This window comes from Xenopus laevis, chromosome 1S (assembly GCF_017654675.1).
Source record: "Xenopus laevis strain J_2021 chromosome 1S, Xenopus_laevis_v10.1, whole genome shotgun sequence".
In the NCBI taxonomy this organism is placed as follows: domain Eukaryota; kingdom Metazoa; phylum Chordata; class Amphibia; order Anura; family Pipidae; genus Xenopus; species Xenopus laevis.
This window is the reverse complement of record NC_054372.1, coordinates 135283702-135310562: the sequence shown is the minus strand read 5'-3', so window position 1 is coordinate 135310562 and position 26861 is coordinate 135283702. Positions and strand designations below refer to the sequence as shown.

The 26861-nt window shown below is 39.8% G+C and overlaps 1 protein-coding gene across 2 annotated transcripts; it reads left to right on the top strand.

Moving 5' to 3' along the window:
• On the top strand, nucleotides 1-26861 carry LOC121399475 (serine dehydratase-like). 2 transcript variants are annotated; one of them, XM_041580251.1, is made up of 12 exons: nucleotides 1-117; nucleotides 777-994; nucleotides 8411-8533; nucleotides 13275-13388; nucleotides 14214-14362; nucleotides 14580-14756; nucleotides 19142-19181; nucleotides 19344-19483; nucleotides 23088-23176; nucleotides 25127-25357; nucleotides 25627-25751; nucleotides 26641-26861. In XM_041580251.1, exons 6-12 carry the CDS (start codon nucleotides 14598-14600, stop codon nucleotides 26832-26834), a joined length of 978 nt encoding a protein of 325 aa, XP_041436185.1. In that variant the 5' UTR covers nucleotides 1-117; nucleotides 777-994; nucleotides 8411-8533; nucleotides 13275-13388; nucleotides 14214-14362; nucleotides 14580-14597; the 3' UTR covers nucleotides 26835-26861. The 2 variants fall into 2 exon arrangements, with proteins under 2 accessions (XP_041436185.1, XP_041436184.1); XM_041580250.1 differs by lacking the exon at nucleotides 1-117 and adding an exon at nucleotides 178-249.

Below are 26861 nucleotides of genomic sequence, written 5' to 3'. Positions count from 1 at the left end.
TTTGTAGCATCAACTGGAAGCTCGGGCACATTGATGAACATGGCTGAGCAGAGAAAGAGAATGCCAGCTAACTGGAGCCTCATCCTTGACAACAATGCCAACCAATGGGACTAAGAGGTACTGAGTGGGGAAGGGGTGTTTATGCAGTGGTGGCTTTGCAGGGAGGCAGTAAAGAGATGTCCCATGGTTTTGGTGAGACGTATATACTGTCATGTCAGAACTCGGAGATTGAGGAAAACAACTAATAAAGTACAGTACATGTTGTTTGTTTGTAAAACAGTATTCTGCAATGCTGAAAATGTTTATTGAAAGGTTTCTATGCTTTGGCACAAATTAGAATTTCTGATTCAGTTGTGCTGCATTAGAATCTGACCTAAACCACTGTTTGTTTTTAGATGTTTCTTAGAGCCCTAACTAACTTTTTCTTATGGAATAGTCTTGTTATATTAGAACTATGCAACTAAACATCTTGTCCTCTGATTTCACTATTAACTCTTCAAGGCTGATGCCAGCGTATTGGTGTTTTCTCCATGGGTGTTTTTATTCCAGCAGAAAAAGACACCCTTAGCTTAAATGGAATATTAGCTTAAATATATCCATTATAAGGCATTTTTATTTTAACGGGTATTTAAAAGAGGTGAGATTGGAGGTGGGGTTTAGTCTGTAAAAGATTTATAGAAACAGATATCATTTTCATTCTCTCCGTTTTATGCTTAAACTATAAAACTGCAGCTTTCTGGCTCTATATCATTTTGATTTGAGGCTGTTTTTTTCAGATATTATAACCAGATGGAAATGAAAACAATGTGACAGGCTCATATGCTGGGGAAGGAGAATGGTAAAACACGAAGAAGTAGAATTGAAGAGAATATCAATGTGTGTGACAATGCCTGGATTCTTGCAAAGAGCAAAAGGCCGGTTGCCTTAAGGAGTGAAGTATTTTAAGGGACACTGAGGTTCCTTTCAAATCTCACTGCTTTTCTATATACTGAAAGTAGGTATGCAGCTGGAAAACGTAATTTATGAAAAGACACAATGACCCTGATTAGATAAATTGTGCAAGGAATGACCTTCTAGTGTCATATACAAAAGAGAAGAATGCAAAGTGTTCATTAAGGTAAAATCAAGCAGTTGAATTGAGGAAGCACATATTTGCAATGGATAAAGTTATGAATAGATAGAATATTTTTAGTCCACATATTTTATCGTGTAGGTAGGATATTTTTTCAGACACTTTTGTTTGAAGCCCCCAGTTTTCATAAAATCCTATTGTTAACAAGGGTCATTGAATTATTGTTCCAGGAATATCCAAAACAGTAAATATTCTAAAACAAGAACTAAGCCTTTAGGCTGGGCCCCTTCAAGGTCTGAGGTAAGGGGTAATATAGGGATCATGTTCAGAAATGTAACTATGGGGTGGCAGGCCCGGGTGCAGACCGTGCTGTAGCTGGAACCGCCCACCCCCGTCTGGAAGCGTTTTTTTCACTCGCGTGAACTGCTGACTCGCTCGCAGGGGGTGCAGGCCCTGGTACAATTGCACCCCTGCTCCCCCAGTAGTTCAGCCACTGATCACGTGAAATCAAACAAATGCTGCCGGTGGTTGCTACATGCAACTCTCACCCTCAGCTGGGCCAGGGTTATTTCATATATTACAATGGTAGTCAGAGTATATCAGTTAGCCTTTATCTATACAAGACAGATTATACATTATTATTTGTGAAACATGTTTCAGGTCAGTCCTATCGGTGGTTCCATGCACAGTGTACTGGTTTAATGAAGTGATTGCATTCCAAGTAGTTGTGGAACTTTCCTGAGTTTGTTTTACCTTGCTTCTCTACACTTGGGATTACAAACCCCACAGTCTTTCTCTTGTCAATGGAGCAAAGAACTGCCCTTTTAAGCTGAAGTTGACTATTTCATTGACTATGAGTGTGCTATGGCAGGAGCTAGATAGTCTCTACCTACAAGCCCTTAATACCAGGTACTTCAGCTATGGTGTTTGGTCTATTTAGGGCTCTAGGAACTCTATCACATTCCCTGCAGTATACTTTATACTATATATATATATATTTATTACAGTGGAAGCTTATCTCATTGGACCTTTGACCATTGTTTGGAAAATATTGTACTTACCAGCTCTAGACCTCTCATTTTCAGATTCTCAGACTGTGCTGGACTATCATTAGAAGTCAGTCCTTTGTTTGGTTTTATTGCTGACTAATTTTGGGCTGCATTAGGAGTGTACTAATGTACATAAGAATCACCTTTACATTCTCAGACTTTTGGGTGTTTGGGACAAGCAGCAGTCCAAAAAGTGGCTCAGTCACATTCATGACCTACAGTATAGCTAATGTCAATTTAGTCAGAGGCCCTGGGGGCTACTGTCCATTAGGTTTCTTAAGCAGCTTGACAGAGTTTGAAGAGTTATTAGATAACAACAAATCTGGGTGTGCAGTTTTAGGAGACACCCACTGAAATGTAAAGTCTTACTATAGGGGTTCTCAACCCTTTTTATAACATTCAGATGTAAAAAGAGTTGGGTAGCAACACAAGCATAAAAAATGTTCCTGGCTAGTGCAAAATAAATGCTGCAGTTGGTCTAATAGACCCTATGTGGACTGGAATGTAATTCATAAGCCCCAGCAATATTATACACTACTGTAGAATGGGGGGATAAGGCAGATAGAGCAATTTCTCTTTTTGTGAGCAGTGATTTCATTCACTAAACATAGCATATTGTCTTCAGGCACAACAAACCCATTTTGATGAACAGGAGACAAGTAATTTTAATTTTGTTTATGAAGACAACAATGTGCAAAACAATCTTTAAGACAAAATGATACAAGAAGGCTCAGAGGAGTTTCAGAATGGTGTGTCCATAGGCTGTGTTCTTTTATACAGATTGTGGAGCTTCAAGGTGACTTCTAGTGCTTCTGTTTTACTACTGGGGTTCAATATTAACTATATATACCAAAGAGAATACAGCAGACTCCTGTTTAAAATACTGTATTTTAAAGTAGGGGGAACATTATTTTTAAAATATATATAATTAGTGAATCTTGTAATATTACAAGGTACCTATTAAAAGTGATCCTCCTTATAAGGATATATTTAACAGTTCTTTCATAGCCTTTCTGTATTATTAAAGACTATACTGTGGAAGGTGATGCTTTTATTTGTCATGTTATTTAGCAGAGACACGAAGAAGGTGAAAGATGATCTTTCTGTGTTTTTCCTTTCACTAAAGTAGCTGTCGGTGGGCACATTCTTGACATTGTAACCTGAGGGAAATTCATAGATTTTATGTATTTGCTTAGTAGCCTTGCAGGGAACATAATGTTCAGATAACCTTTTAAAAAGCCTTATACTTGTGGATATTTTTGTTGTTGAAGCCCCTTGACAAAGGACTAAGTGTCTGAAATGTTGGGGTATTCTTCCACACACCAATGTAATAATGTTTTAATGTCTTTGTAATGATACACTGTTGCAATGATATGTGGTGCGCAGAGCAACTTTCTGCAGTTTGGAGTATTTTCTGGCTCTATTTGGCTCTTGTGCCCTTTGTATAAAGGAAGTGCCCTCCATTAATTGCTGTTATCTATTTTTGTTGTTGTAGTGAGGTAAGATAAAACATATCATTAGCATAAGTTTTAGCTGCAATAACAGAAACACTGGGTATGACAAACCAAAATATAAATACCAGAGAGCACTAGTGGATGAGAAGGCTCTCAGATATCAGACTTGTTTTGCACATTCTTTTGTCCAACCCTTTTATTAGCTAAATTGTATGTCCTTAGCAACCCCTGCTGGTACTGAATTACAAGTAGGTCCATAGTGAGATTCCAAATAGGCTCTGGAATTTCAAGTACACAGAGGCCCAAACAACCCCCCCCCCCAAACGCCCAATAAATAGTCACTGTCTATGGCATCTTACAGCAACACTCCTGACATCTGCCAAAATTCCACAGATACAAGGATTGTTCTGTTCCGGTAATAATTGTATAGTGGGGATGTGGATTATCTTGAGACTTCTGTAAAATGAATAATATCCACACTGTGCGCTATATGTTCTTTTCTTTTTTCTTTGCTCTTTTCTTGAAGCATTCTTAGTACAAAGACACTCAATGTTTTAGGGGAGATTGTAAACACAACCTTTAATCAAAATCAAAGAAAATACAGAATTCACAAAATATGCATAAACATTAACAGTGACTCATAATGAATATCTGTATTCCAAAAATTAAATTGTTGCATCCATGGAATGTAGAGAAACACATACAGAAGTAGCTGCTGGAGTAATTGCTGCAATGCACAACAGGAAGAAAAATTCCATAACACAGGTGGTCATACATTATAAAATGACTTTCCATCAATATGCCCACCTAAGGCAGGCTGTATCAGGCTAAGCTGATCATCTGGGTTTAGGGTCAAACAAAGGGATTACAATGACGGGATAGGCGGAGGATGATTTCTGTCTTTGGGGAGGCTAATTAGAATATTATACAAAAATTCTCTCCCAGTTTGCTAGACATTAAAAACCTATGAATAAACATACAGTATCTAAAACATGATACATATTCCACCCCCAGACAATGGGCAGAATACAATGCAAACTTGATTTATAATTCCCACACTGCATGACAAGATAGTAACATAGTAAATTAGGTTAAAAAAAGACACATGTCCATCAAGTTCAACCCCTTAATTCAAATATAATACTCCAGAATGAAGGGCAGGATACATGCAGTAACAATCTAATGTATAATACACTAATACCTGTATAATAGCCTAAAAACTCATGGTAGGATAAAAGCAATTACAACAGAATGTATAATACAACAAGAGCATATGACAGAGTGATTTTATAATCCTAGAACATATAGAACATATCATTGGTTAAATTCAGTGCAGATTTATTGTATAAGAATCATGTAATACACGACAGATTAAATACAGTTAAAATGACACATAGTATACCCTAAGAACACACAAAATGAATGCAGTGTAAATATCAAGTTCACCACCCCAGGAGAAAACAAGTTCATGGATATATAGATTATTAGCCAAAGAAAACTTTTTTTTTTAAGAGCAATACACCCACTTTTTATTCTTCTTCTAGGGCTAGGCTAATGTTATTTCAGTAGCATGCTACAGTCATGACCATTAACTTTGATAAATTGGACTCAAAGACATACCCAGAAGCACACAAGCAACACACACAAGCACAGAAGTACAAATGATCAGACTCTGCCTGCCTTATGCTCCTTGTGTGCCATACACTGCCTGCCCTATGCTTCTTGTGTGCCATACTCTGCCAGCGCTATGCTCCTTGTGTGTGCCAATATCTGCCTGTCTTATGCTCCCTATGTATGCCATACTCTGCCTGCCCTATACTCCCTATGTGTGTCATATTTTGCCTGCCTTATGCTCCCTGTGTGTGCCATACTCTGCCTGCCCTATTCCCCCTGTGTGCGCCATACTATGCTGGCCCTATGCTCCCTGTGTGTGTCATTCTCTGCCTACCCTATGCTACCTGTGTGTGCCATACTTTGCCTGCCCCATGCTCCCTGTGTGTGTCATACTCTGCCTGCCCTATGCCCTGTGTGAGCCATACTATGCCTACCCTATGCTCCCTGTGTGTGCCATACTCTGGCTGCCCTATGCTCCTTGTGTACGATACTCTGCTTGTGTTATGCTTAATATGTGTGCCATACTCTGCCTGCCCTATGCTCCCTATGTCACTCCCTATATCTTCTCTCTTTCCCTTTTATACAAAGGCTCTCTAACAGTCCTTTCTTTTCTATTCTGCCCTTTTCTTCCATTCCTTTGTTATTTGATTTTCTGTATTCCCCCATCACTCCCTTATCTCTCTTTTTTTTTCTGCAATATATTTGTTGTCTCACTCTTTTCCACTACTCCATTAAATACTTTTCTTTTGTGATATCTAGTATAGGTAAATCTAAAAACAATTGGACTTGCTGAGTAATCAATGAAGACATTTCACTACTCATCCGAGCAGCTTCTTCAGTTCAACTGACTGGTGTGGGAAGTTCTTGGCATATAAACTCTTCCACTAATCCAAATCTGAAGAAATTCACAGAGGTGTTGATTCTGTGTAGTTACTGTGATAGGATTGTCCAATGTGTCAAAACATTGCTGTCTTTCTACACCTAAAAGACAAGGGGCACTCCTTTGAAGATAGCAAGGTCCAAATCTTGGATAAAGAAGACCACTGGTTTGAATGAGGTGTGAAGGAGGCGATTCATGTCAAAGTGGAGAAACCATCCCTTAACAGAGGCGGGGGCCTTCGACACCACCTTTCTGATACATACAATGCTGTTCTAACATCTGTACCCCGGTGGTTTCAGAACAGTTCACACATTCATTCATGCAACTCTCACAAGTAACACCTGTTTCTATGAGTTGCATGACACATTGGATAATCCTATCACAGTAACTACGCAGAATCAACACCTCTGTGAATTTCTTCAGATGTCACCTCTTTGAAGAGTTACAATGTGCCATTGTGTTTGGATTAGTGGAAGAGTTTATATGACGAAAACTTCCCACACCAGTCAGTTGATCTGAAGAAGCTGCTCGGATGAGTAGTGAAACGTCTTCATTGATTACTCAGCAAGTCCAGTTGTTTTTAGATTTACCTATACTAGATATACCATGACCTGGATGAATGAAAATCTTCATAGTCACTCTTTTGTGATGCTTTTTTCTCTCTCCCCATTCAAGCGACAAATTACTTTTTGTTTTGCCTTACTTTCCCTTTTCTTTTATGTGATTCCTGTATTTTAGCCTGACTTTTCTCTTTCTTGCTCCCTAAAACAACACTCTTTCCTCTCCATCTCACCGTCATGTTCTCATCTGCTCTGTGCTTTTCTCGCCCCTACTCTTTTTCAGCCTGCATTCCTCTTCTTCTTTATTTATTCCTTGTTACCTCAATTTTCATTCAATTCTTTTCACTCTATCTCATCAGTTTCCACCAACTTTGCTCCTTTTACTTCTTGCAATGCTCTCCCCTTTGCCTCCCTTTTCAACTTTCCTGTTTTCTCCTTTCTTCTGTATTGCTATGCTCACCACATACTCTTACTCTGCTTTCTCTAACTTGTCTTTTAACTCTCTTTTTCCCCCACCCCTTTTCCTTCTTACCTGGCCATTACCTTTCTGGTACACTAGTAGGTCTTTTATTCAATTGGAATGTTATAATTAATAATACACTTATTTTAATTTGTTGAAGATGCTGCCTCAACTTTTGCTGTGCTTATGCAGCCCCTTCCTGAAACCCTGGGAAATCAGACACTAGTATTATGTAAATATTATCTTGATCTACATAACAGAGATTGTAATGTGCCATTTTTCATATGTTCAGAAATTATAGTAGATTTATGTGCTCAAATGTATTAATTATCATAGAAAAATATTGATTTAATCAGGTTTATCTAATATGGTTGATTATGGTATTACTCGCTGCTCTTCATACTTTTTCTTAGCACATGTTCACTTCTAGTCTAGGGTATATAGTAGTTCTTTTAATGGTTCATAGAAGTTATGCACATTAATGAACAGACAAGGGCAGATGTTTAGGGTAAGTCTTGGCTGAAGGTTTGGTAAGGCTGGTTTACCTACCTCACTTTAATACCCATAGGAAAGAAGGATGCAGAAACACAAATGGAATCCCCAGACTACAGATAATGGTAGGACGTAGGAGGGCTGTAATACAAGTGGCCTGTGTGCAGATCATGAATTGGGGTTGGGGGCATCATGCTGTAGTGTTTTAATTGTTCCCTTCTGTCTATCACAGCAAAGCACTGCATGAGGTCTAGGCTACAGGAGTAATCACCAGTTGTTGTTCTACATGGCAGTTTATGACTTGAATATCCACATTGCTTTTTTCTTATTATTACTCAAACATTGACAGCTCTACGACAATTTAAAACGCTGGCATCCTGATTAATTTAATGGTGACCACGTACAGGCCAGTATAAAGGCCACTTAGTGTGTTTTGTGCCCTGTTTGGTTTGAAGGCATAAATTTGTCATAGATATTTGACAACTGAATGTTAATTTGAATCTGCCATTTGCCCAGTTCCTGGCTGGAGGTACAGTGCTGCAAGGCTAAAACTTCTGAGTACAGTCTTTGTGGAAATGACCCATTAATAATATTCCCCATCTCTGAAATCCTCTTGCCAAAATAACCCTCATTGTATATACACTTAATCATAGCCGCCCAAAACTGCTGCCCATGGTGGAATAGTCAAAAGCCTTTTGGCACTGCTGACCACACACTTTACACCTTACATCAACACATTTTTACATTTTACCGAAATCTTGCAAACCCTGCTTTTGAGATCAGACATTTGCTCCTTTGCACTAAAATTTTCTTTTCCTGTGGTTGAAAGGTCCAATCTTTATCATCTTTGGGAAATGGAGGCATCTCAAATTCAAGAGACCGTGGTCATCGGTTTGCCATCTGTGCATCACCAGCACTAATACTCCTGAAAGTGTCTTATTTCTCCCATATGGTAAGAGCAAATAACCAGACACAAACTACTGGATTTCAAATGTACCCTTTAATAAATAGGTTTGGGTATCTTCCCAGCCATGAGTATAACTGAAATACAAAAACTATTCCTTCTCTGCATTCCTCATCTATGCATTTCATGCAGGTGATTGGAAGGCCCTCTTTTTTATTTGTCAGCTAATGCAATACAAGCAGAATTGTCCCATTGCACATTAGCAGATCCTGAAGGAGACTTTTAGAAAATATTTGGGAAGGCACCCAGTAGAGCAGTTCACACACATATAAATACACACACAACTATGCAAGGTCCTTTTCACCAGAGAAGTTGTGCTCTCATATTTAAGCAAGTTAAAGACAAGTATTGCTTATTACTGTTGCCATTAGTTTTCTTATTCATTTCTTACTCATTTTACTGCTCCTACAACAAAGGTACCATGATGGCATATTTAACTATTTACCTGCTGCTGGCTTAAAGTGATACTGACACATTTCTATAAAAATCATAGGAACGTGTTTGTATCAATGAAGAGATTCTGCACGCCAAATATTTGCAGCCAAGACCCCCTCAAAGCCACCCCCGACCCTCCAAAACAGCTAAGGGATCATCCGCGGCTGTTTCAGTCACGCTGGGATGGGGGCGTTGCAGTCCTTCCATTTGTTTTCATTGTAATTAGCCTATGGCAGGATCTCGCTGCAGGGGGCTTTTGGCTGCAAATATTTGGCGTTGAGCATCTCTTAATTGATACAGGTGTATTTCTAGGATTTTTATAGAAACATATCAGTATCAGTAAGCGACAGCAGCACAGAGCATGTGCAGTGAATCAGCAGAAAAGAAGATGGGGAGCTACTAGGGCATCTTTGGAGGCACAGATCTTCCCTGCTAAAGGGCTGTGATTGCCTTGGGCTGGTACAGAAGCTCAAAACATAATGTACAACATTTCTAGCCTTATACTTTAGTTAGGCTTTAGTTCTCCTTTGAATAATGCTAAATGGTTGGTTTATATGTGAGGTAATATATAGATTATGTAGATTCTAATAAAAGTCTTACTGCTTCCCGTATTTCAATCTTACTTGACCAAGGATTCAGTTGCCATGTATTTGCATGTGCATACAGGGTGATAGCTGCCAGGCAATATCATCACTTTCATGTTATTATCAGTATTTTAAATGATCTTAATTTTTTTTTTTAGCGTGTTAACTACAAATGTATTTGTAATAAATACATAAATAATACTAAATAATATTTTAATAATGCATACATAGTTATGTATATAAATATAATACATTTATAACGCCTTTATAAATTACACATTTATTTGTTATTAACAAATATTATCATAATAATCCAAGCTCATTTATAAAAGATATAACTACAGCTATGTGCTACCATCTAGTGTCCAAAATAGCAAAGCCAGTTTGTGTGCCTGTGCCATGTCCACCTGGGAGAGACTACTCACTGCTACTCACTGCTTGCTTACAATTCACAGGAAGTTAATATAAAGGCCTTGCCGTTTGTTAATTTTTACAAGGCAGGTTTCAAGAACTGGTATTTATTCTGATTGCATGACTGTAATAACAGGCTCTAATGTAACTTATCCTAGATCTTATAGTCTGTTTTCCAGTTGTCACTCTCTTTATACATATATCTTCTCCTCCCCTTATATGTCTTTCCTGCTCTCTACCCTTTCTACTTTGTCTAAGACTTCAGCTGCTCTTCCACTGTACCTTGTGTCTGTGTAAGGAATACTCACGGCTTCGGTCCTCTTCAGCAAGATGGTGGGTCCCGACCTCCTCGTCAAGATGGCGGCCTCCGGGACTCCCTCGTGGCACGTTCTGATGCCAGTGCGTTAAACGTGAACAACATCTTGACGCCAGTGTCATGACGCCAGCGTGTCAGTTTGGCGCCACAATGGACGCAGCATCAGGACGCCAGCGCGTCAAGGTGTGCAACGTCAGCACGCAGCGTCATGACGCTAGCGCGTCAGTTTGGCGCCAAAACTTGCCTATTTAAGATGCCAGAACATTACAGACTTTCATCTTATGTAAGGGTGTGATTTATTTCTATTACTGATTTTTGTTACTGACCTCGGCCTGTTATTTGGATTACGAACCTTGCTGCCTTGATTGACCCTTTGCCTGGACTTTGTTTACTCTTTTGCCTACCCCTTTTGATACCACAAACTGTATTGTACTAGTAGCTTCCTCCTTGGTCTGCAAAATCCCAACAGAGCCTTCAGGCCCAGATGCACCCAGATGCATTGCTTCCACTCAGGTGCAGGCAGATGCAGCGGATTTTGGCACCGAAACGCGAGAGGTCCTTCAATTTGCTTGTTAGACTGCTATATGTCTCCTCTTTCCCCATTTTAATTTTCCTGTAGTCAGTCTACACTTATTTATCTTATTACCCATACCCACATCATTTTCCTCTAAGGTATTCAACTTTTCTGTTCAGATACCCATACCCACATCATTTTCCTCTAAGGTATTCAACTTTTCTGTTCAGATTCTGTTCTCTCCTGTTTCAAATTCCCTTCTCTTTTTGCTTACCCGCTCTCTCCAGTGGAGTAACTACAGAGCATAAGTCCACCTGACCCCACCTGGGGGGTCTGGCGAATGGATGCAGTGGACGGGAATATTTTCAGTAGTGTATCTATAGAGGTAGTGGACCTTGCAATCTGAACCGGCCTGTTCCCTAGGGCCCCCCAAGACTGCAGAGTATGCTTTCTCTATGGTGGCCCCTGTTTATATACGTTTATATTTAGAGATTTAGAGATATATATTTGTGGCTAGTCGGCCTGTTTGATTTATATTGATACCTTTATACTGTGTCTTTGAGGCCACTGGGAGCAACATCCAAGGGGTTGGTGAGCAACATATTGGTCACGAGCCATTGATTGAGGATCACTGCTCTATTGTTACACCACTGCCTGTATCCGCATGTCCCCTACTATTCTCATTTTCCATTTCTTCTGCTGCTCCCTACTTTTTTGCTCCCTGTCTTTTTTTCTTTTGCTAAACCGCCTGACAGCCCCTCCTCCTTTACCTATTCTCTCTCCTACTCCCCCTGTTATATAAAAAAGAGAATGATTGCCAGCCCGCAGTTCAGCTTGTATAATGAATTACTACAAAAAAAATTAAAAATGAAAGAAGAATTCCTTACAGGTGTATGTTAATTGGCCGAGGCTTAGAAGCTTAATTCTCACTAGAGGCCTTGAGTGCAAAATGGTCTTCCAACTCAGTCACACTGTTTGCTGGGGACATGATATTAAATGCACTACAGATTTATGGGGGCTGTGATAAAAGTCTGTAAATGGAAATAAATTCACAATGTAAAAATTAATATTTTTGCACAGACAAATTTAATATAACTTTTGCAAACCTGGAAAATATTTTGTGATTATTATGTGGTAGAAAGATTACAAATGTTAAAGTTTATGCCAGTACAAGCTGCCAGATTCACAGCACCGGTTTGAGCATGACCTTTGAATCACTCATGTTAATATGTCTGTATTTCCCTCACTGTACTGCACTCTACATACAGTATTATACTTGGTTTATAAGAAAAGAGCAGTAATAGGGAATGTCTTGCATACCTGAACAACTTGTATCTGTTCTGTTCCATTAATAGTGTGCTAGGTCACCTGATGAGTGCTTGCTGGCTGAATGTGTCTCCAAGCTGGAGATTGTCACACATACATGCACAAATAGTGCGGACTCATGCTGATTTAGTTACACATCCTGTGCAAGCTCAGGCAGACATCCAGGGTGCCGCTCTCCAATGTGTTATGCAATGTGAACAGTGTTACAGATGCCGACTTAGCAAAATGTAATTTAACACTTCACTTTCTTGCATGGAAGGGCATTGGGGAAACTTACATAGTATGTTCTGTACAGTGAGAACCATGAACTTCTAAGAAGGTTTATTATAAATGTCAATAGTGACATTGGGGAGAGGACAGAATTTTGTCAGTATTAGAGTATTAGGAAATGTAGTCCAAATTAATTGTTTCACAGATATAGAATCCATTAACATTGTGACATGACAAATAAACATATAAAGCTAGAGCTACTAACAGTTACGTCTAGTATGAGGCATACCAGGAGGGCATCTGTAGGACCACCTTCTCTGGAACAAAAAATACTGCCATCTTATATTTTAACAAGTTTTCCCTATTCATGACATTGGCATCAAGCATCATTTTTACTGGTCAGCTGGTGAAATATTGGCCAAGTGGCAACCCTAGACATCGGGTGTACAAATGAATTAACAGCTAGGCTCTACTACCAAACCTATGTTTGAAGCTGAACAGTCTTATACCAAAAGCTAAAAGTATCGAATTAAAAAATAAATATATAGTAAAATAAATAGTTTGATCGTGTTCCTTATATATTTACTGGATTTGAGAAGTAATCCAATTTTCAGCATATCAATAAATACTGTACACTGCAAGCAAAAATGTCCAACAGTCACAAACAGGCACTTTAGTTCACAGATTGCATAGGGACATGACTGTTGCATTAACAAAAGGGCAAAATAGGCATTTTCCTAGGGCCAACCAGCATGTGAGCATCTCCAAAGATGCATGTCTCTTATTTTAATCAGATGGTATATTTTTTTATTTTTTTTTTAGCTCATAACTTGAATGAATGAATATTCCTTATTCAAAGTTCTTATAATCTTGATAACATCTTGGTATAATCTTGGTAACAGTTTTACAAACTGAATATTTTTTTTCCTGAAGTCATCTTTGAGATTTCGAGTAAAGCTGGTCAAAGACGCAAAGATCTCATCGTACGAATCGAGGATGGTTTGTGTGGCATAGGTGGGGGAGTCCAAGGATACTGTACATGTAGAGGTAAGCATTCATTTGTAGGCTGATTCAGTTGAGTATAGTGCTTGAATTGTAAAAATGATTAGTGTGAAGCAGGTAGAAGTTTCAGTTAAGGGATCTTTTACTGAGAAATCTCAATTTCCAGTCCTAACTATGCTGATCTGCTCTTTGCTCTGATGCTCTTTTTTCTGTATTGTTGAAATGTTTTTATTAGCCTAAGCTATATTCTAAATTATAGCAACAACCTTGGTGCCAATGTCTTGCTGCCAAATATAGGGAGAAATATGGAGGGGAAAGATATGAAGTAGGTAAGTCAGGTAGTAAAAGGTTACAGTAGTCCAGATGGGAAGAAAAGACCAGTGCAGAGATGATGATAATGGTCCAGTTCTTGTTACTAAAATGGTAACATAAAAATAAAATGTTCAGAGTGAATTATTATGATCCTAGTTGACAGTTGGCAGAGGCTTGTGGGCAGATAATTTTCTAGAATGAAATTGAAAAACATCATAACTTAAGTATTTAAGTTGGTAAGAGAAAAATTGCCAGCACTCGGTTTGCCTTTAAAAAATGATTACAAAAAATGAGGTGTTAGTACCACACTTTGGCCAAAATATGTAAGCTCACGTGCCACGTCAAGGCTCCTCATTCTACAGCAGCTGGTCAACGCCACAGTGTGAGTTAGACTGAGCGCTGACGATTTCTTTTTGTATTTAAGATGGAAACACTGGCAGAACAGTTTCTAATAAACAATTAAATACATTATGTATAATGCAGCGACAATCCATTATAAACTTGCCCTGTCAGCAGTGGAGTGGTTATAACATTCCGTAAAATTCTTTCTCCTCCCAGCAGGCACTCCCTCAGGACCTTGATCTGTTATCTGTAAAGTGTTTAAAGATTGTTTGAGGCAAAGCGGTCAGTGTGGATGTCAGGCTGCATGCTGTCAAGGCCTTAGTACTGAGCTGTACAAATGTGACAAAGTTCTCTGCTGAGATCAGGTGTGTACTGTGTTCTTTGTGACTGTGTATCGCAGTCCTTTTTACTGGAGGGCTTCCTCTTGTTTAGTGCAGTGGAGTGCAGTAAACAAAATACATAATGGTGCCTTATGTCTGAAGTAATCTGTCCATGTTAACTGGGGGAGCAGTGTCTCTAGCTCTACTGACATATCAGCCGAATGACTCAAAGCTGCTTTTACCCTATTCTGTATATAAACAGGTTGTGCTTCTTTAAGAGATGGATTTTGCAGAGCAAGCTCCTTTTCATATTGTCACTCCTCTGAAAGAGAGTCGTGCTTTATCCAAATTGGCTGGGACTGAAGTTCTCATGAAACTGGAAAATGTTCAGCCTGCAGGGTCTTTCAAGATACGTGGGATTGGACACTATTGTCAGAAGGTGAGTGGCCAGAAATATGAACAGCTGCCACATCTAGTAAAATGGCACAGAATCACAGTTATGCATACAGCTTTAAATACATGTTGAAAATTGCATTCCTGTTGTTGCTGCTCTTTCCTATGACATATTTAAACATACCAAGGATGAGTTGCACTGAATCTACTTTGCAGAGAGCATATACATGATTGCAATTAGCTTACATAAAGTTACGCATAGCTTGTAGCATACACACGGATACACACTGCAGGGAAGATGAACATGTAAACACACTGCACAGTTTATATGCAAGAAGAGACACTGGGGCAGATTCACTGAAGGGAGAATTGTCACCAGCTTCACACACTTCGTGCACCTTTGCAAGGCGAGGGGACATGATTACACTTTACAAGTACATTAGAGGACATCATAGACAAATGGCAGGGGACCTTTTTACCCATAAAGTGGATCACCGTACCAGAGGCCACCTCTTTAGACTAGAAGAAAAGAACTTTCATTTGAAGCAACGTAGGGGGTTCTTCACAGTCAGGACAGTGAGGTTGTGGAATGCAATTCAGAGTTACGGAAGGAAACCAGCGCTCATCCAGCACGAGGTATAGACAAACAAAGGGGCAAGAAAATGATTCTCATATAGTGTAGTATTCTTACATAAATATAGTACACCACTTTGTGAGATTAGAGTACTTCTAAAAAGGTGCCCTTTTCAAATTATGCTATTTGCCGTGTCAATTATTAGAATTCACACAGTGAAGTGAATCTTATGTGAGGGTACTCACGAACGTTTAAACGAAGTTTAGGCATTTAGAAAGATAGTTTAACAGTCATCTTCTCAATTCTCTCCAGACTCTGTGGCTTTAAAACAATGTGCTGACATAGTGTAAAATCATCACTTTTTTAATCCCAAAATAACATTAAAATCACACTAACAATGTTACTGTTAAAATTTTCGCATTAAAACAAAGTCACCACTTCGCCGTCTGTTGGAGTCACCAGGCAGCCAATGTAGATGGTTTGGCCGGCGTCTCGGCTGCCTCGTGTATCCCAGTGCGCTCGTGGATGACGTCACTGCCCGACGCGTTTCGTCTTCTGACTTCCTCAAGGGCTTCAAAGCTGTCAGTGCGCATGTCGCCATATGAAGAGACGGCGGATCCGGTTGCGTATTCCTCCCTTCCGCTTCTCTGTCCTGTTTGTTTACATGTTGCTATAGTAACGTCTTCCCAGCCCAGAATCTTCTCTTTGGGAACCGGCAGAGGGAGCGAACTACTAAAACCTTTGATATCCTTTATTACCGAGGTTGTGGAATGCACTGCCGGGTGATGTTGTGATGGCTGATCAGTAGCGTAACTAGAGGGGGGCGGGCCCTGGTGCGTGACGCGCAGCCGGGCCCCGCCCCCTCCGTACCGCCCGCATTTTCAGTGGCGCGCGGGCTGCCGGGGAGCCCTGAGGGGGTGTGGGCCATGGCCCGCTCGCACCCCCTGCTCCCCCGGTAGTTCCGCCACTGTGGCTGATTCAGTTAATGCCTTTAAGAATGGCTTGGATGATTTTTTGGACAGACAGAATATCAAAGGCTATTGTGATACTAAGCTCTATAGTTAGTATAGGTATGGGTATATAGAATTTATGTAAAGGTATGGAGGGGTGTGTGTATGGATGCTGGGTTTTCATTTGAAGGGGTTGAACTTGATGGACTTTGTCTTTTTTCAACCCAATTTAACTATGTAACTATGTAAATGTCTGGGGAAAAATGTTAACCCAAGTTCAATATTTAGGACTTTTGCAGGCAATCCCGCTTAAAATAAGGAAAAGTCACCTGCATTTTTACAACTTTAATGCATTTCCAGTACACAGGATATGATGTCACTGACATAAGATTGAGGAAGATGTAGCTTTATTTTAACAGTTGCCTTGTCTGAGGTGGTGAAGTCGAAAAGTCGCCTGGCGATAGAGTGCGAATGAGCACTAGCAGCAGTCCTGTTCGCTAGTGAATTGTCACCTACACCTGTTAGTAAATTGATGGTGTCCCTGTGGATGGAATTTCTGGTGAAATATCATTAGCGTTAGCCACTTTGCCCTTTAGTAAACCTGCCCCACTGTATTTAGCATACACAAATACATAAATACATACAAACAAATGGGGAATGTATTCATTCTGCAACTCTACAGATAATTTGGAAGGAATTTACTAGCCAAGCAGAACAAGGAAAACTAGAGCTGCAAATTTGGGTTTAATAGCTTTTGGGTACTGGAAGCGACTGACAAAGCAATGTTGCATTCCTATGATGAATATACATCACTGTTGTTAAAATATATGCATTGAATTTTCCTTATATTTACCTTGCAAGCCAACTTCACATGACTATGCAACAGATATGGTTTACCAACGGTGATTTATATAAATTCTGGTAGAAACTTAACTTAGATGGTTTGTCAGTTGCGCTGGAGAAGTAATTATACCCTGGTAACTATGTAGTAGTTTGAATGACAGGCTTGAAAGTTAATTCGATCACTACAATCAATGTATATATTTAGTAATCTTTGTTACTTCTATTCTCCTTAAGGCACATTGAGTAATATTAGTTTGGCCTAATGGTTCAGAGACTTTGTGAAGAGAAGTTTTATATCTTATTCCAAATATGCATTGTATTGCTGAATAAGAGATTTTTCAATGATCTGTTGCCTATGGCATTATGTCATTTTATATACTCTCTTGTTTAGTCTTGTACCTCAGTTCCACCCATTGCAGTATGAACCAGTCTGGAACTGGAATCAGTTTTCCCTGGTCTGTGTTGGCTTGTATGGATATTGTGATAGCTAAAGCCGATTAACATACTGACATGATGCTATATATATATAAAGGTTGGGTTAGATATTTCCTAAAGGAATAGAGGTGTAGGAAGGGACCTATTGAATAAACCAGATAGAATTGTGCATGGCTGACGGTGCTGCATAAAGGTTGGTTCATTATTTCTTCTAAGGTCATTGACACAGAAAACAAAAATGTTTATCAGAAGGAATTTCTGGACTTTCTAAAAATAGTGTCAGTGCACAGACTGTGTGTGGATCAGCTTGCAGTCAGATTAAAAACCACTAATACCAGTGTCTTATAAGTATTATACAAACAATAATTTGGGCTTAATTTGCATTTTCCTTTTTCTAAATTTTATTTCAACTAAGGCTGGAATTGAATAAGGAGATAAGTGTAGGGACCCATAGGGTTAATATGCCCCTATGGCTTTAATTCCCTACCCTTCCTCCTTTTTCCTAGTTGCTGGGCAAAAGCCCATGTATCTAGTGTAATTTACATATCCTTATTTATTGGCCAAGAGGTGTAATGACCACTTCCTACCACACTCATCAACTGGTTGTTCCCATTGAGCCAGGGTACACCAAGGCCCAGTAAAGCTATTGCCCTAGAGGGACCCGGACCTCTAGTGTCTGAGTCGCGGAGCAGGGAACCCTGTGAATGAGGTTAGCTAAAACAGGGTTATATCTGGCATAGACTCTCTAGGAGAATAAGATAGAGAGTACAGATAGCAAGATCAGCTTTGTGCTCCATTAAGGAGGTGTAGCAGGAAGAAACTTCCCTAGGCTCCTAGATTGCCTTTAGTGAAGGGACCACAGTGGATAGGGTGTCAGGCTTAGACTCCTTCTCCCAGACCACTCCACTGGGTGGGATCCAGACCACTTAAAGGTACATCTGCCTGGGATTCCTTTTTACTGCTTGACTACAATGCCTATAGGAGTCAAATGCCTCAGCTGTATCATCCTTTGCTTGTTTAGCCTGCTACCATTACTTACATACACCTCCTCTGACTGTAAGTAAACCTGTGGGATATTTATCTTGAAGAAATAAACTTGTTACTCCTTTGTTTCACCATAAGAACCTTCTGGCGTCCATTATTCCTATTTTTATTGCACAGTAGCCTGAGAGTTGTAGTTATAATACACCACTCCTGAAATCTTCCACTTAGCAAAGGCCGTAGCCTGAAGTGTTTGAGTCACATGTAATCCATGCTCTTATCACTAGCTGGACATTAACTACTTTTTGGTCTGCCTAGCCCATGTTAGCGTTACATAAGATTATCTCATCAGATTAAGTCTGGCCCTTAGTATCATAACCTTGCCTCATCCTTTGTCTAAGTTGCTGTACCCTAGAAGAGGGCTCATGTAGTCAACATAGTTCCATTGATATGGACAGCTTGATTTGCTTACACAGAGTATACACAGTGATACACAATAGAGTACAGCAGCAAGAGCAACACATCATATAGAAAACATAGCTGAGGTACTCACCTGTGAGAGCAGAAACAATGGCTACACATTGGATAGGGAGCAGAGAAAGCATTGAAAGCAGTGACAAACTAAATATTTTTTTCTCTGTTTTGTAGCTTGCGAAGAAAGGCTGCACGAGGTTTGTCTGTTCCTCAGGTATTGATTAAGCTACTTTATTTGGGTGTCTGTTGATCTTCATCTTTTTTTATACAATAGTTTTTCTTTTGTATCTATATTCACTTACAGTATCTATCGTGCTTTCTTGTGTTGGTGCTTTTGCTATCTCTGCCTTATACATCCTCTGTCTCTCACACACAGGGGGTAATGCTGGGCTGGCAGCAGCTTATGCTTGTAGGGGACTGAACCTCCCAGCAACCATTGTTGTTCCACAAAGTACTGGAGCAGATATTGTACAGAAGCTGCAGGATCTGGGAGCTGATGTTGTGATAATTGGAAAAGTAAAAACCCCTCAACACTATCCATTTATGCATTCATGTAGTCTCTCTAGAAGTGTAAAAGAGGCCTCAGACTTTGTTGAAACATTTGTTTGATTATCCTTTGTATTCCTTTACTGTGCACTCCCAAACAACAGCAGTTTGTAAATCCCTCCCCCTGCACCCACTTATATACCTCTCAACCCCTGCGAAATAGTCTGCAGTATATTATTCTTATGCTTTGAAAGGTGGGCTTATGGTTTACCAATGGCCCCCGCTGGTACCAAGGCCACAGTACAGGTACGACTCCTGGATGACAACCACACATTCTCCACTATGTTAAGTATGGTTCATCCATACATGTATATTTTCCAGAAGCTTTACTACTAGTGGGGCTTGGTAATGGGTTGATCGTGAGTTATTACATCACAAGTAGGTGCTCAATGCACTTCTACTAAGTAACCCTTCAGATCAGCCCTTGAACCTATCCATTGGGTTAGCGCAATTGGGTCTCTGTTTGTGGAGTCATATTGTACTTATATCTAACTGTCCCACTGAATTATAAGCCATATCCTTAACTAACTCTTCCTGAGTGTGGTCAGAATTAAGGTAAGATTTCTAAAATGCTGATAACACATTTCTTTACAACATTCTCCAAGACCTGTACCAGTGAACTGGGCATGGGTATATATTTGAGTGGATTTACTGGAGAACTGTCTTTTCATCCTATATGTTAACAATCCACCGCAACTCCTGTATTTAAACTCACTGCAATGGTGGTGCTGGTCATCAGCAGACCCGGGCAGGTCCCACAACAACAGCAATTCTTGTTCAAGGATCCGCACACACTCTATTATTCTGCAGTTGGGGAAGTGCCCCTTTCTTTATTTTATAACACCACCAGTGATACTGGTGGTGTTAAAAAATAAAGAAAGGGACACTTCCCCAACTGCAGAATAATAGAGTGTGTGCGGATCCTTCATACTATATGAAATAATCAAACAACCCAAATATAATTTTTTATCACAGAGGTGAGATGGGGACTGTTGTGCAAAATCTGCATCTGAAGGGGGCCCAGCCCATACCCAGTGTCTCATTTTTCAGTTGGTTTTGCTGTGACAGGGAATGTATGGATATAAAACCTAACAGCAGTTGTAGCCAATGTAATGTAATGTAACCAGGGCGTGAAACTGATGCGGGACAATGGGCTCTAGAATAGTGAGCCAAGATAATGACCAATGCATATTTTAAGTGTATAGGGCTTATTTACTATAGCTACAAGCACTAAGGTACTAAATGGTGCAAAATTACACCCAGGCCCAGACTGGCAATCTGTGGGTTCTGGCAGTGCCAGAGGGGCTGCTGTAAGATGCAATAGACTATTTTGTGAGGGTGGTGGGGGGCTATTTGGCCCTCTGTATACTTGAAATGCCAGGGCCTATTAGCACCCGTACACAGAACACTTGAGCCTGAATCCATGGCAGGTGCAAGCTCTGCTCTGTAACTTGTCCATTTTGCTATTGATTCCTACAGAAATGAGCACAAATCATAAGGTTGAAAGTACAGATAAAACAGGGTGTTTTGCCCTTGTCTTTTGCACTTCACCCCTCAGTTTATGCATATAAAACAGACCATCCAGCTCGAAAAAGATTTCTTTGTTGGGTAAGTTTTAGTTATACTAATTACAAAAATGCCTTGTTGTCACAGTAGCTAGGGGATTTAGCTATTAACAGATTAATGCACAGATTAAAATATAGCCTACAACAAAACATTTATTGTGTCAAGTGTAATTACAGACATTAAATAAAACATTTTATCAAAACCTAGAATATAAACAGTTTGGTGAATTTTATACATGTCATTTAGCAAAACATTAGCGTATAAAGTGACTCATAAAATGTATGAAAACAGACCTCAAAGAGCCTGCAATTAAGGTGAAATGATTCGTGGAGATAATACTTAGCTGATAGGAGCAGCTTAGTGCTTTGTGTCTCAAACAAGTGCAGTCCCAATACCAAGATACATCTGCCTTCTACTATGTCAGCTTATGGGTAACCATTTAACCCAAATGTGCCTGAGATCTTCACCTGTTTTCAGTACTCTGGGCCCTGGTGGCATTTTCCATAAAAAACCTTCAGCCTTGAAGCAACTACAGAGCGGCACATGGTGTCTGCTATCCTGCCTTTTACTAAGATGAGAACCTCAATCCCAATATCAAGATACAGTACATCTACCAACTAGTATATCAGCTATGGATGGGTCCTGCCCAAACAAAACCTCTTAAATTGCTATTTCTTTCGTTAGGTTGAAGGTAGCAGGATTGCCTAATCATTTTAACGTCATGTTTGACAAGCTTTTGTCCAATTTTCTTATATGCTGGAATGCACATGTTGCCCTGATAAAACATACAAACTAAGGTCCCTATCACATTCACACACACTACTTGAATATTATCATTAGCCAAATATATGACTGATTACAGTATTAGAGTAAGAGAGGCACAACCCATATTTCATCAATTATACTGATCTATAGGACGGAAAATCATAATAGACTGCAGCATAAACCAGCTGTAAAATTTGCTGAAATACAGTACCAACAATGCAGTCCAGTCTTTCCCTGGATATATACTGTAAATGGATTCAACAAATGTAACATAATAAGTTAGGTTGAAAAAAGACACAAGTCCATCAAGCTAAACCATTTCTGTCTATATACTGTATAACCTGCCTATAGCTTCCAGTACACAGGCCGATATATAAAATGCTGACAGATTTAGGGGATTATTTATCAAAATGTAATTTAAATTTTTAAATCCAAAAACTCTGACGAAACTAGAATCCATGATTTGGCCTTATTTATTATTAAAAAAAGTTCGATTTAATCAGATCATAGGAAAACTCGATAAAATTGAGTGAAAATCCGAATATATGATTTTTCTGGAGTTTTTCCCAAAAGGCACGTTTTTTCCGGCTTTTTCCAGAAAAGCCAGAATTTTTTGGATTTTTGCCCGAAAACCCACAAATAGTCCAATTTCGGGCTAATTCTAGCACAGACCACAGAAACTTCCAAATATGATAGTGACCTCTCCCATTGACTTATATACAACCCCAGCAGGTCTGAGATGGCGGAATTTCAGATTCTGAATGTTTGCAGCATCGGGCTTTAATAAATCCCTAAAAATTCGAGTTTTAAAAAAAAGAACTGAAAAGTGTGAGCTTTGCCCCCAAAAGCCTTACTGGCTCTACCCCCTAAGTGTATGGGTCTCTCTGACAGGCTTCCCCCATCAATATCTGTATCAGTATCAATTGACCAGATGTCAATCAGCCAGGTTTAAAAATCCATGCTTTTTTTTATGTATGTCCACCACTCCACTAACAGGAGATATTTTATATCCTATCTAGCTACTCCACATCAGGGCACAGGATACACACGATACTAATATTATAGCAGTCAGATGAGTCCAAGCAGGTGCAGTTTTCACAGACATGATAAGAGGAGTTGCAGGGTATGGTGCCTGGGACAACATGCCTACTGGTAGGGTTATATGAGGAGTTCCAGCTACTACAAGACCTTGCTCTACTACAAGGTGTTAATCATTAACTTTCTTCCCCTCTGCCAACTGCAGGTCTGGGATGATGCTGATGCACATGCTCACCAGCTGACTGAAACTCCTGGCAGTGTGTATATCTCTCCATTTAACCATCCTCTCGTCTGGTGAGCAGAAAATCATAGTAGTGTTCTTTGTGCACTCATATGGTATCTTGGGAACTGCAGAAACCAGCTCAACAAATGAATAGTTATGGCAGCTACTTCTCCCAAATGTCCTATTAGAATTGGTGCCATGCAAGAATGAAAGGAGTAAGGAATGAGTACTGCGGTCACCTTTATTTAAATCAGTCCCTATCAACCTTTAGTTTCATCAAGTCTTCTCATGCTTACCACAAGCATTATCAAGGCCTCAGCGATTTGAAACTTTCTTACCATAATAACAATTATAGATCGCATATAGACATATTCTTGTATTTCACATGTACAGAGAAGCTGTAACCAAGGTGCAACATTTGCTACAGGTCTAATTGCCTGTAGCAACCAATCAGCAGGTAGCATTTACTGGTTTAGCATTTAACTTAATGGTTACTATGGGTTACTGTGTTGGAGTAAAAATTAGCATGTTTTGTCACATATAGGGTGTGAGAAATTTTATTGTAGAAGAGAGAATTCACATTAGACTGCCCTATGGACAACTAGATGCTGCCCAAGCAGTCCATTTTTATCTTTCAAATTTTGCAAGCCTCCAAAATGAGCCTGGTCTTACACTTTTGAAATACTGATTTAAATGTTACTACACACATAAGGGAATAAATATTTTGACTGCACATTTATATAAAAACTAAAGTCAAACTCAACTCAGGGCTGGAACAAGGGGTAGGCAGAAGAGTCACATGCTTACTGCTTAAAGCTTGGGGGTGCTAGGCACGTATCTGCCTAGCAGACGTATGTTGCCGACCCCATTCCGGCTGAGGGAGTTCTGCACTCCAACTGCAAAGCACACAAATGTGTGCCAGTCCACGCTTGTTTGCATGCATATGCTCACATTTGAGTGCATGCACAGGGGGCGAAGTGTCCGCCTGGGGAGGGGGATTTCCAATAGGAAAAATAAAACACACACAGCTTGCAATAAAACATATATAAACTTTATCTAAACTGTATTTAGTAACTGTAAATGCAAATCACACAATATAGCTTTTACTCTGCGGAACCAGTGTGGATTATCAACACCTGGCACAGTCTCTCAATGCCACAGTCCCACACCGGATGGATAAATGCAAAATCACTCCGATCAGTTCAATGTCCTTTCCCCAAGTGCTCTTATGTCCCCAAGTAGTGCTACCTGCTCCAAGGTACCTTTCCCTTTGAAAGTAGTAGCTGCTCCCACATGGCAGGTACACGAGCAATACCTGTCCTCACCCTTGGGAAACACACAGTGGCCAAAATATCCACAGGCAGGAGATAGAAACTGGCTCTCCCTGATGCTCATACTGATAAATACTTTTTCCAGCAGAGCAAAACATAGCCTTTCCTTCTCCTTCTTTCTGGAACTCCTTTTAAGCAGCTGTGTCACTTTCCACAGATCTTATTCTCTCTGGCTGCTGCAGCAGGGATTTTCCTCTTTAAGCTCTGTGGGGAAACCCTGTACATTTGGCTCCAAAGTCAATCTGATGGCTCTCCAGCCTGTAACTGGGCTGAATGATGTCACAGACAGAAAAACAGGGGAAGAATTTGTCTGATGCCCTACATGTCTCTCTAATGAGCAGAAATGATGAATTGTAATTATACTTTATATTTATGTGAATTGTATTTCTTATAATGTACTGTACTTATTGTTACTAATAGCAGTAAACCCTTGTTTGTTACTACTAATTTATTGTTTTGCTGTATAGTGCTTTGGGCTCTAGGAGTGCTATACAAATAAAAATATACATACACACATACAAAATTAGAGATTCGATTTTTATGAATGAGAATTAGTTTTAGAATCAAAAGACTGGGACACATTTTTCAGGCCAGGAAAGAGGTTTAAGCTTGGATACTATAACCAGTGTCTCTGAATATTTGAAACCAATTGTTATCTCTTACTGTAATTGATGGCTTCCTTTTTTTCAGGGAAGGCCACTCCAGCCTTGTGTGTGAACTAAAGGCCTCTTTGGGTTCTCAGAAGCCAGGGGCACTGGTTGTTTCTGTAGGGGGTGGTGGGCTCCTGGCTGGGCTAGCTGAAGGGATGAAGAAGGTGGGTTGGACTGATATTCCCATAATTGCAATGGAGACTAAAGGTGCCCACTGTTTGAATGCAGCTCTTGAAGCAGGAAAACCCATCAGCCTTCCAGATATTACCAGGTAAGATGCATGCCATGCAAACATATTCTCCTTTTGTCAACTATTTACAAATTAGAGAGTTCTGTACATATTATGTATATATACATATATATGACAATACCTTTTTTACACGATTATCCCAGCACTGTGCCACCCACGGAGAACAACAGCTTACTTACAGTAACACATCATAAGAATAGGCCCTGGCCTAGAATGACAAGTCTTTTCTTACTGATATCTGTAATACAATGACCTGTCAGTGTGTAAATGTGTGTGTCTGTCTCTTTTAGTGTTGCCAAGTGTCTCGGTGCCAAGACAGTATGTGACAGAGCCTTTGAGTGTACAAGGGAGCACAACGTTATTTCCATTACTGTTGATGACAGAGAAGCCATACGAGCTGTGGAAATGTTTTTGGGTGTGTATAAAGTGCAGATGCTCTTTTTCTATGGGGTTTCCAAAAGCATTCTTCACTCTTTTTTCTTTTGTATTCTTACACTTTCTTTTAAGGTCCTATTTTTCATTAAGAATTTAGTAATGGGTGGAGGGCACACCAATTCAGCAAATGCTGTAGGTAAACAGTGCAAGAGGTGCAAACATCAAAAGGGTACCCCTACAATGGGTACCCCACAACGTAACAATATATAGATAGGTATGCACACTCAAAAGAAGGCAAGTATGGTATATTTTTCATTAAGTCATACAGCATCATTTTGTAAAAAAGAGCTCTGTAGAATATAAGAATATAAGGTTTCTTTCAACTAGGGATGCACCGAATCCGCTATTTTGGATTCGGCCAAACACCCGAATCCATCGCGAAAGATTCGGCCAAATTCCGAACCAAATCCTAATTTGCATATGCAAATTACAGGTGGGAATTCCTTGTTCTGTGACAAAAAGTCACGCGATTTCCCTCTCTGCTCCTAATTTGCGTATGCAAATTAGGATTCAGATTCGGTTCGGCCGGGCAGAAGGATTAGGCCGAATCCTGCTGAAAAAAGGCCTAATCCTGCCTGAATCCCGGATTCAGTGCACCCCTACTTTCAACATAATATTTACCTTTTTAAATGTAGACCTATGGCTATACAGCATTTGATATTTTCAGCAGCCATTTGGTTACATAATTTGCTACCTGAATCTACAACAAATTGCTTCATTGCCAAGTAACAATATTGCTGTAACTTCCCAATACCCTTCTGGTAAAGGCTTTATTATATCCTTCATTGTTTCCCCCTCATTCCTAATGTCTTACATCTACCAGGTTCTGATTTACATCCCCTTACTTCATGTTTAATCATTTTTTCCAGATGATGAGTTAATTTTTGTGGAGCCTGCATGTGGAGCTGCCCTTGCTGCTGTCTATTCAGGACATATCCAACGCCTGCAGCAGGAGGGAATCTTGAAGACACCCCTTGACCCCATTGTGATGGTAGTGTGTGGAGGCAGTTCGATCAGCATTTCTCAGCTAAAACACTTCAAATCCCAGCTGAATATGAATTGAAAACTCCAATAAAATCGAATTATTCCC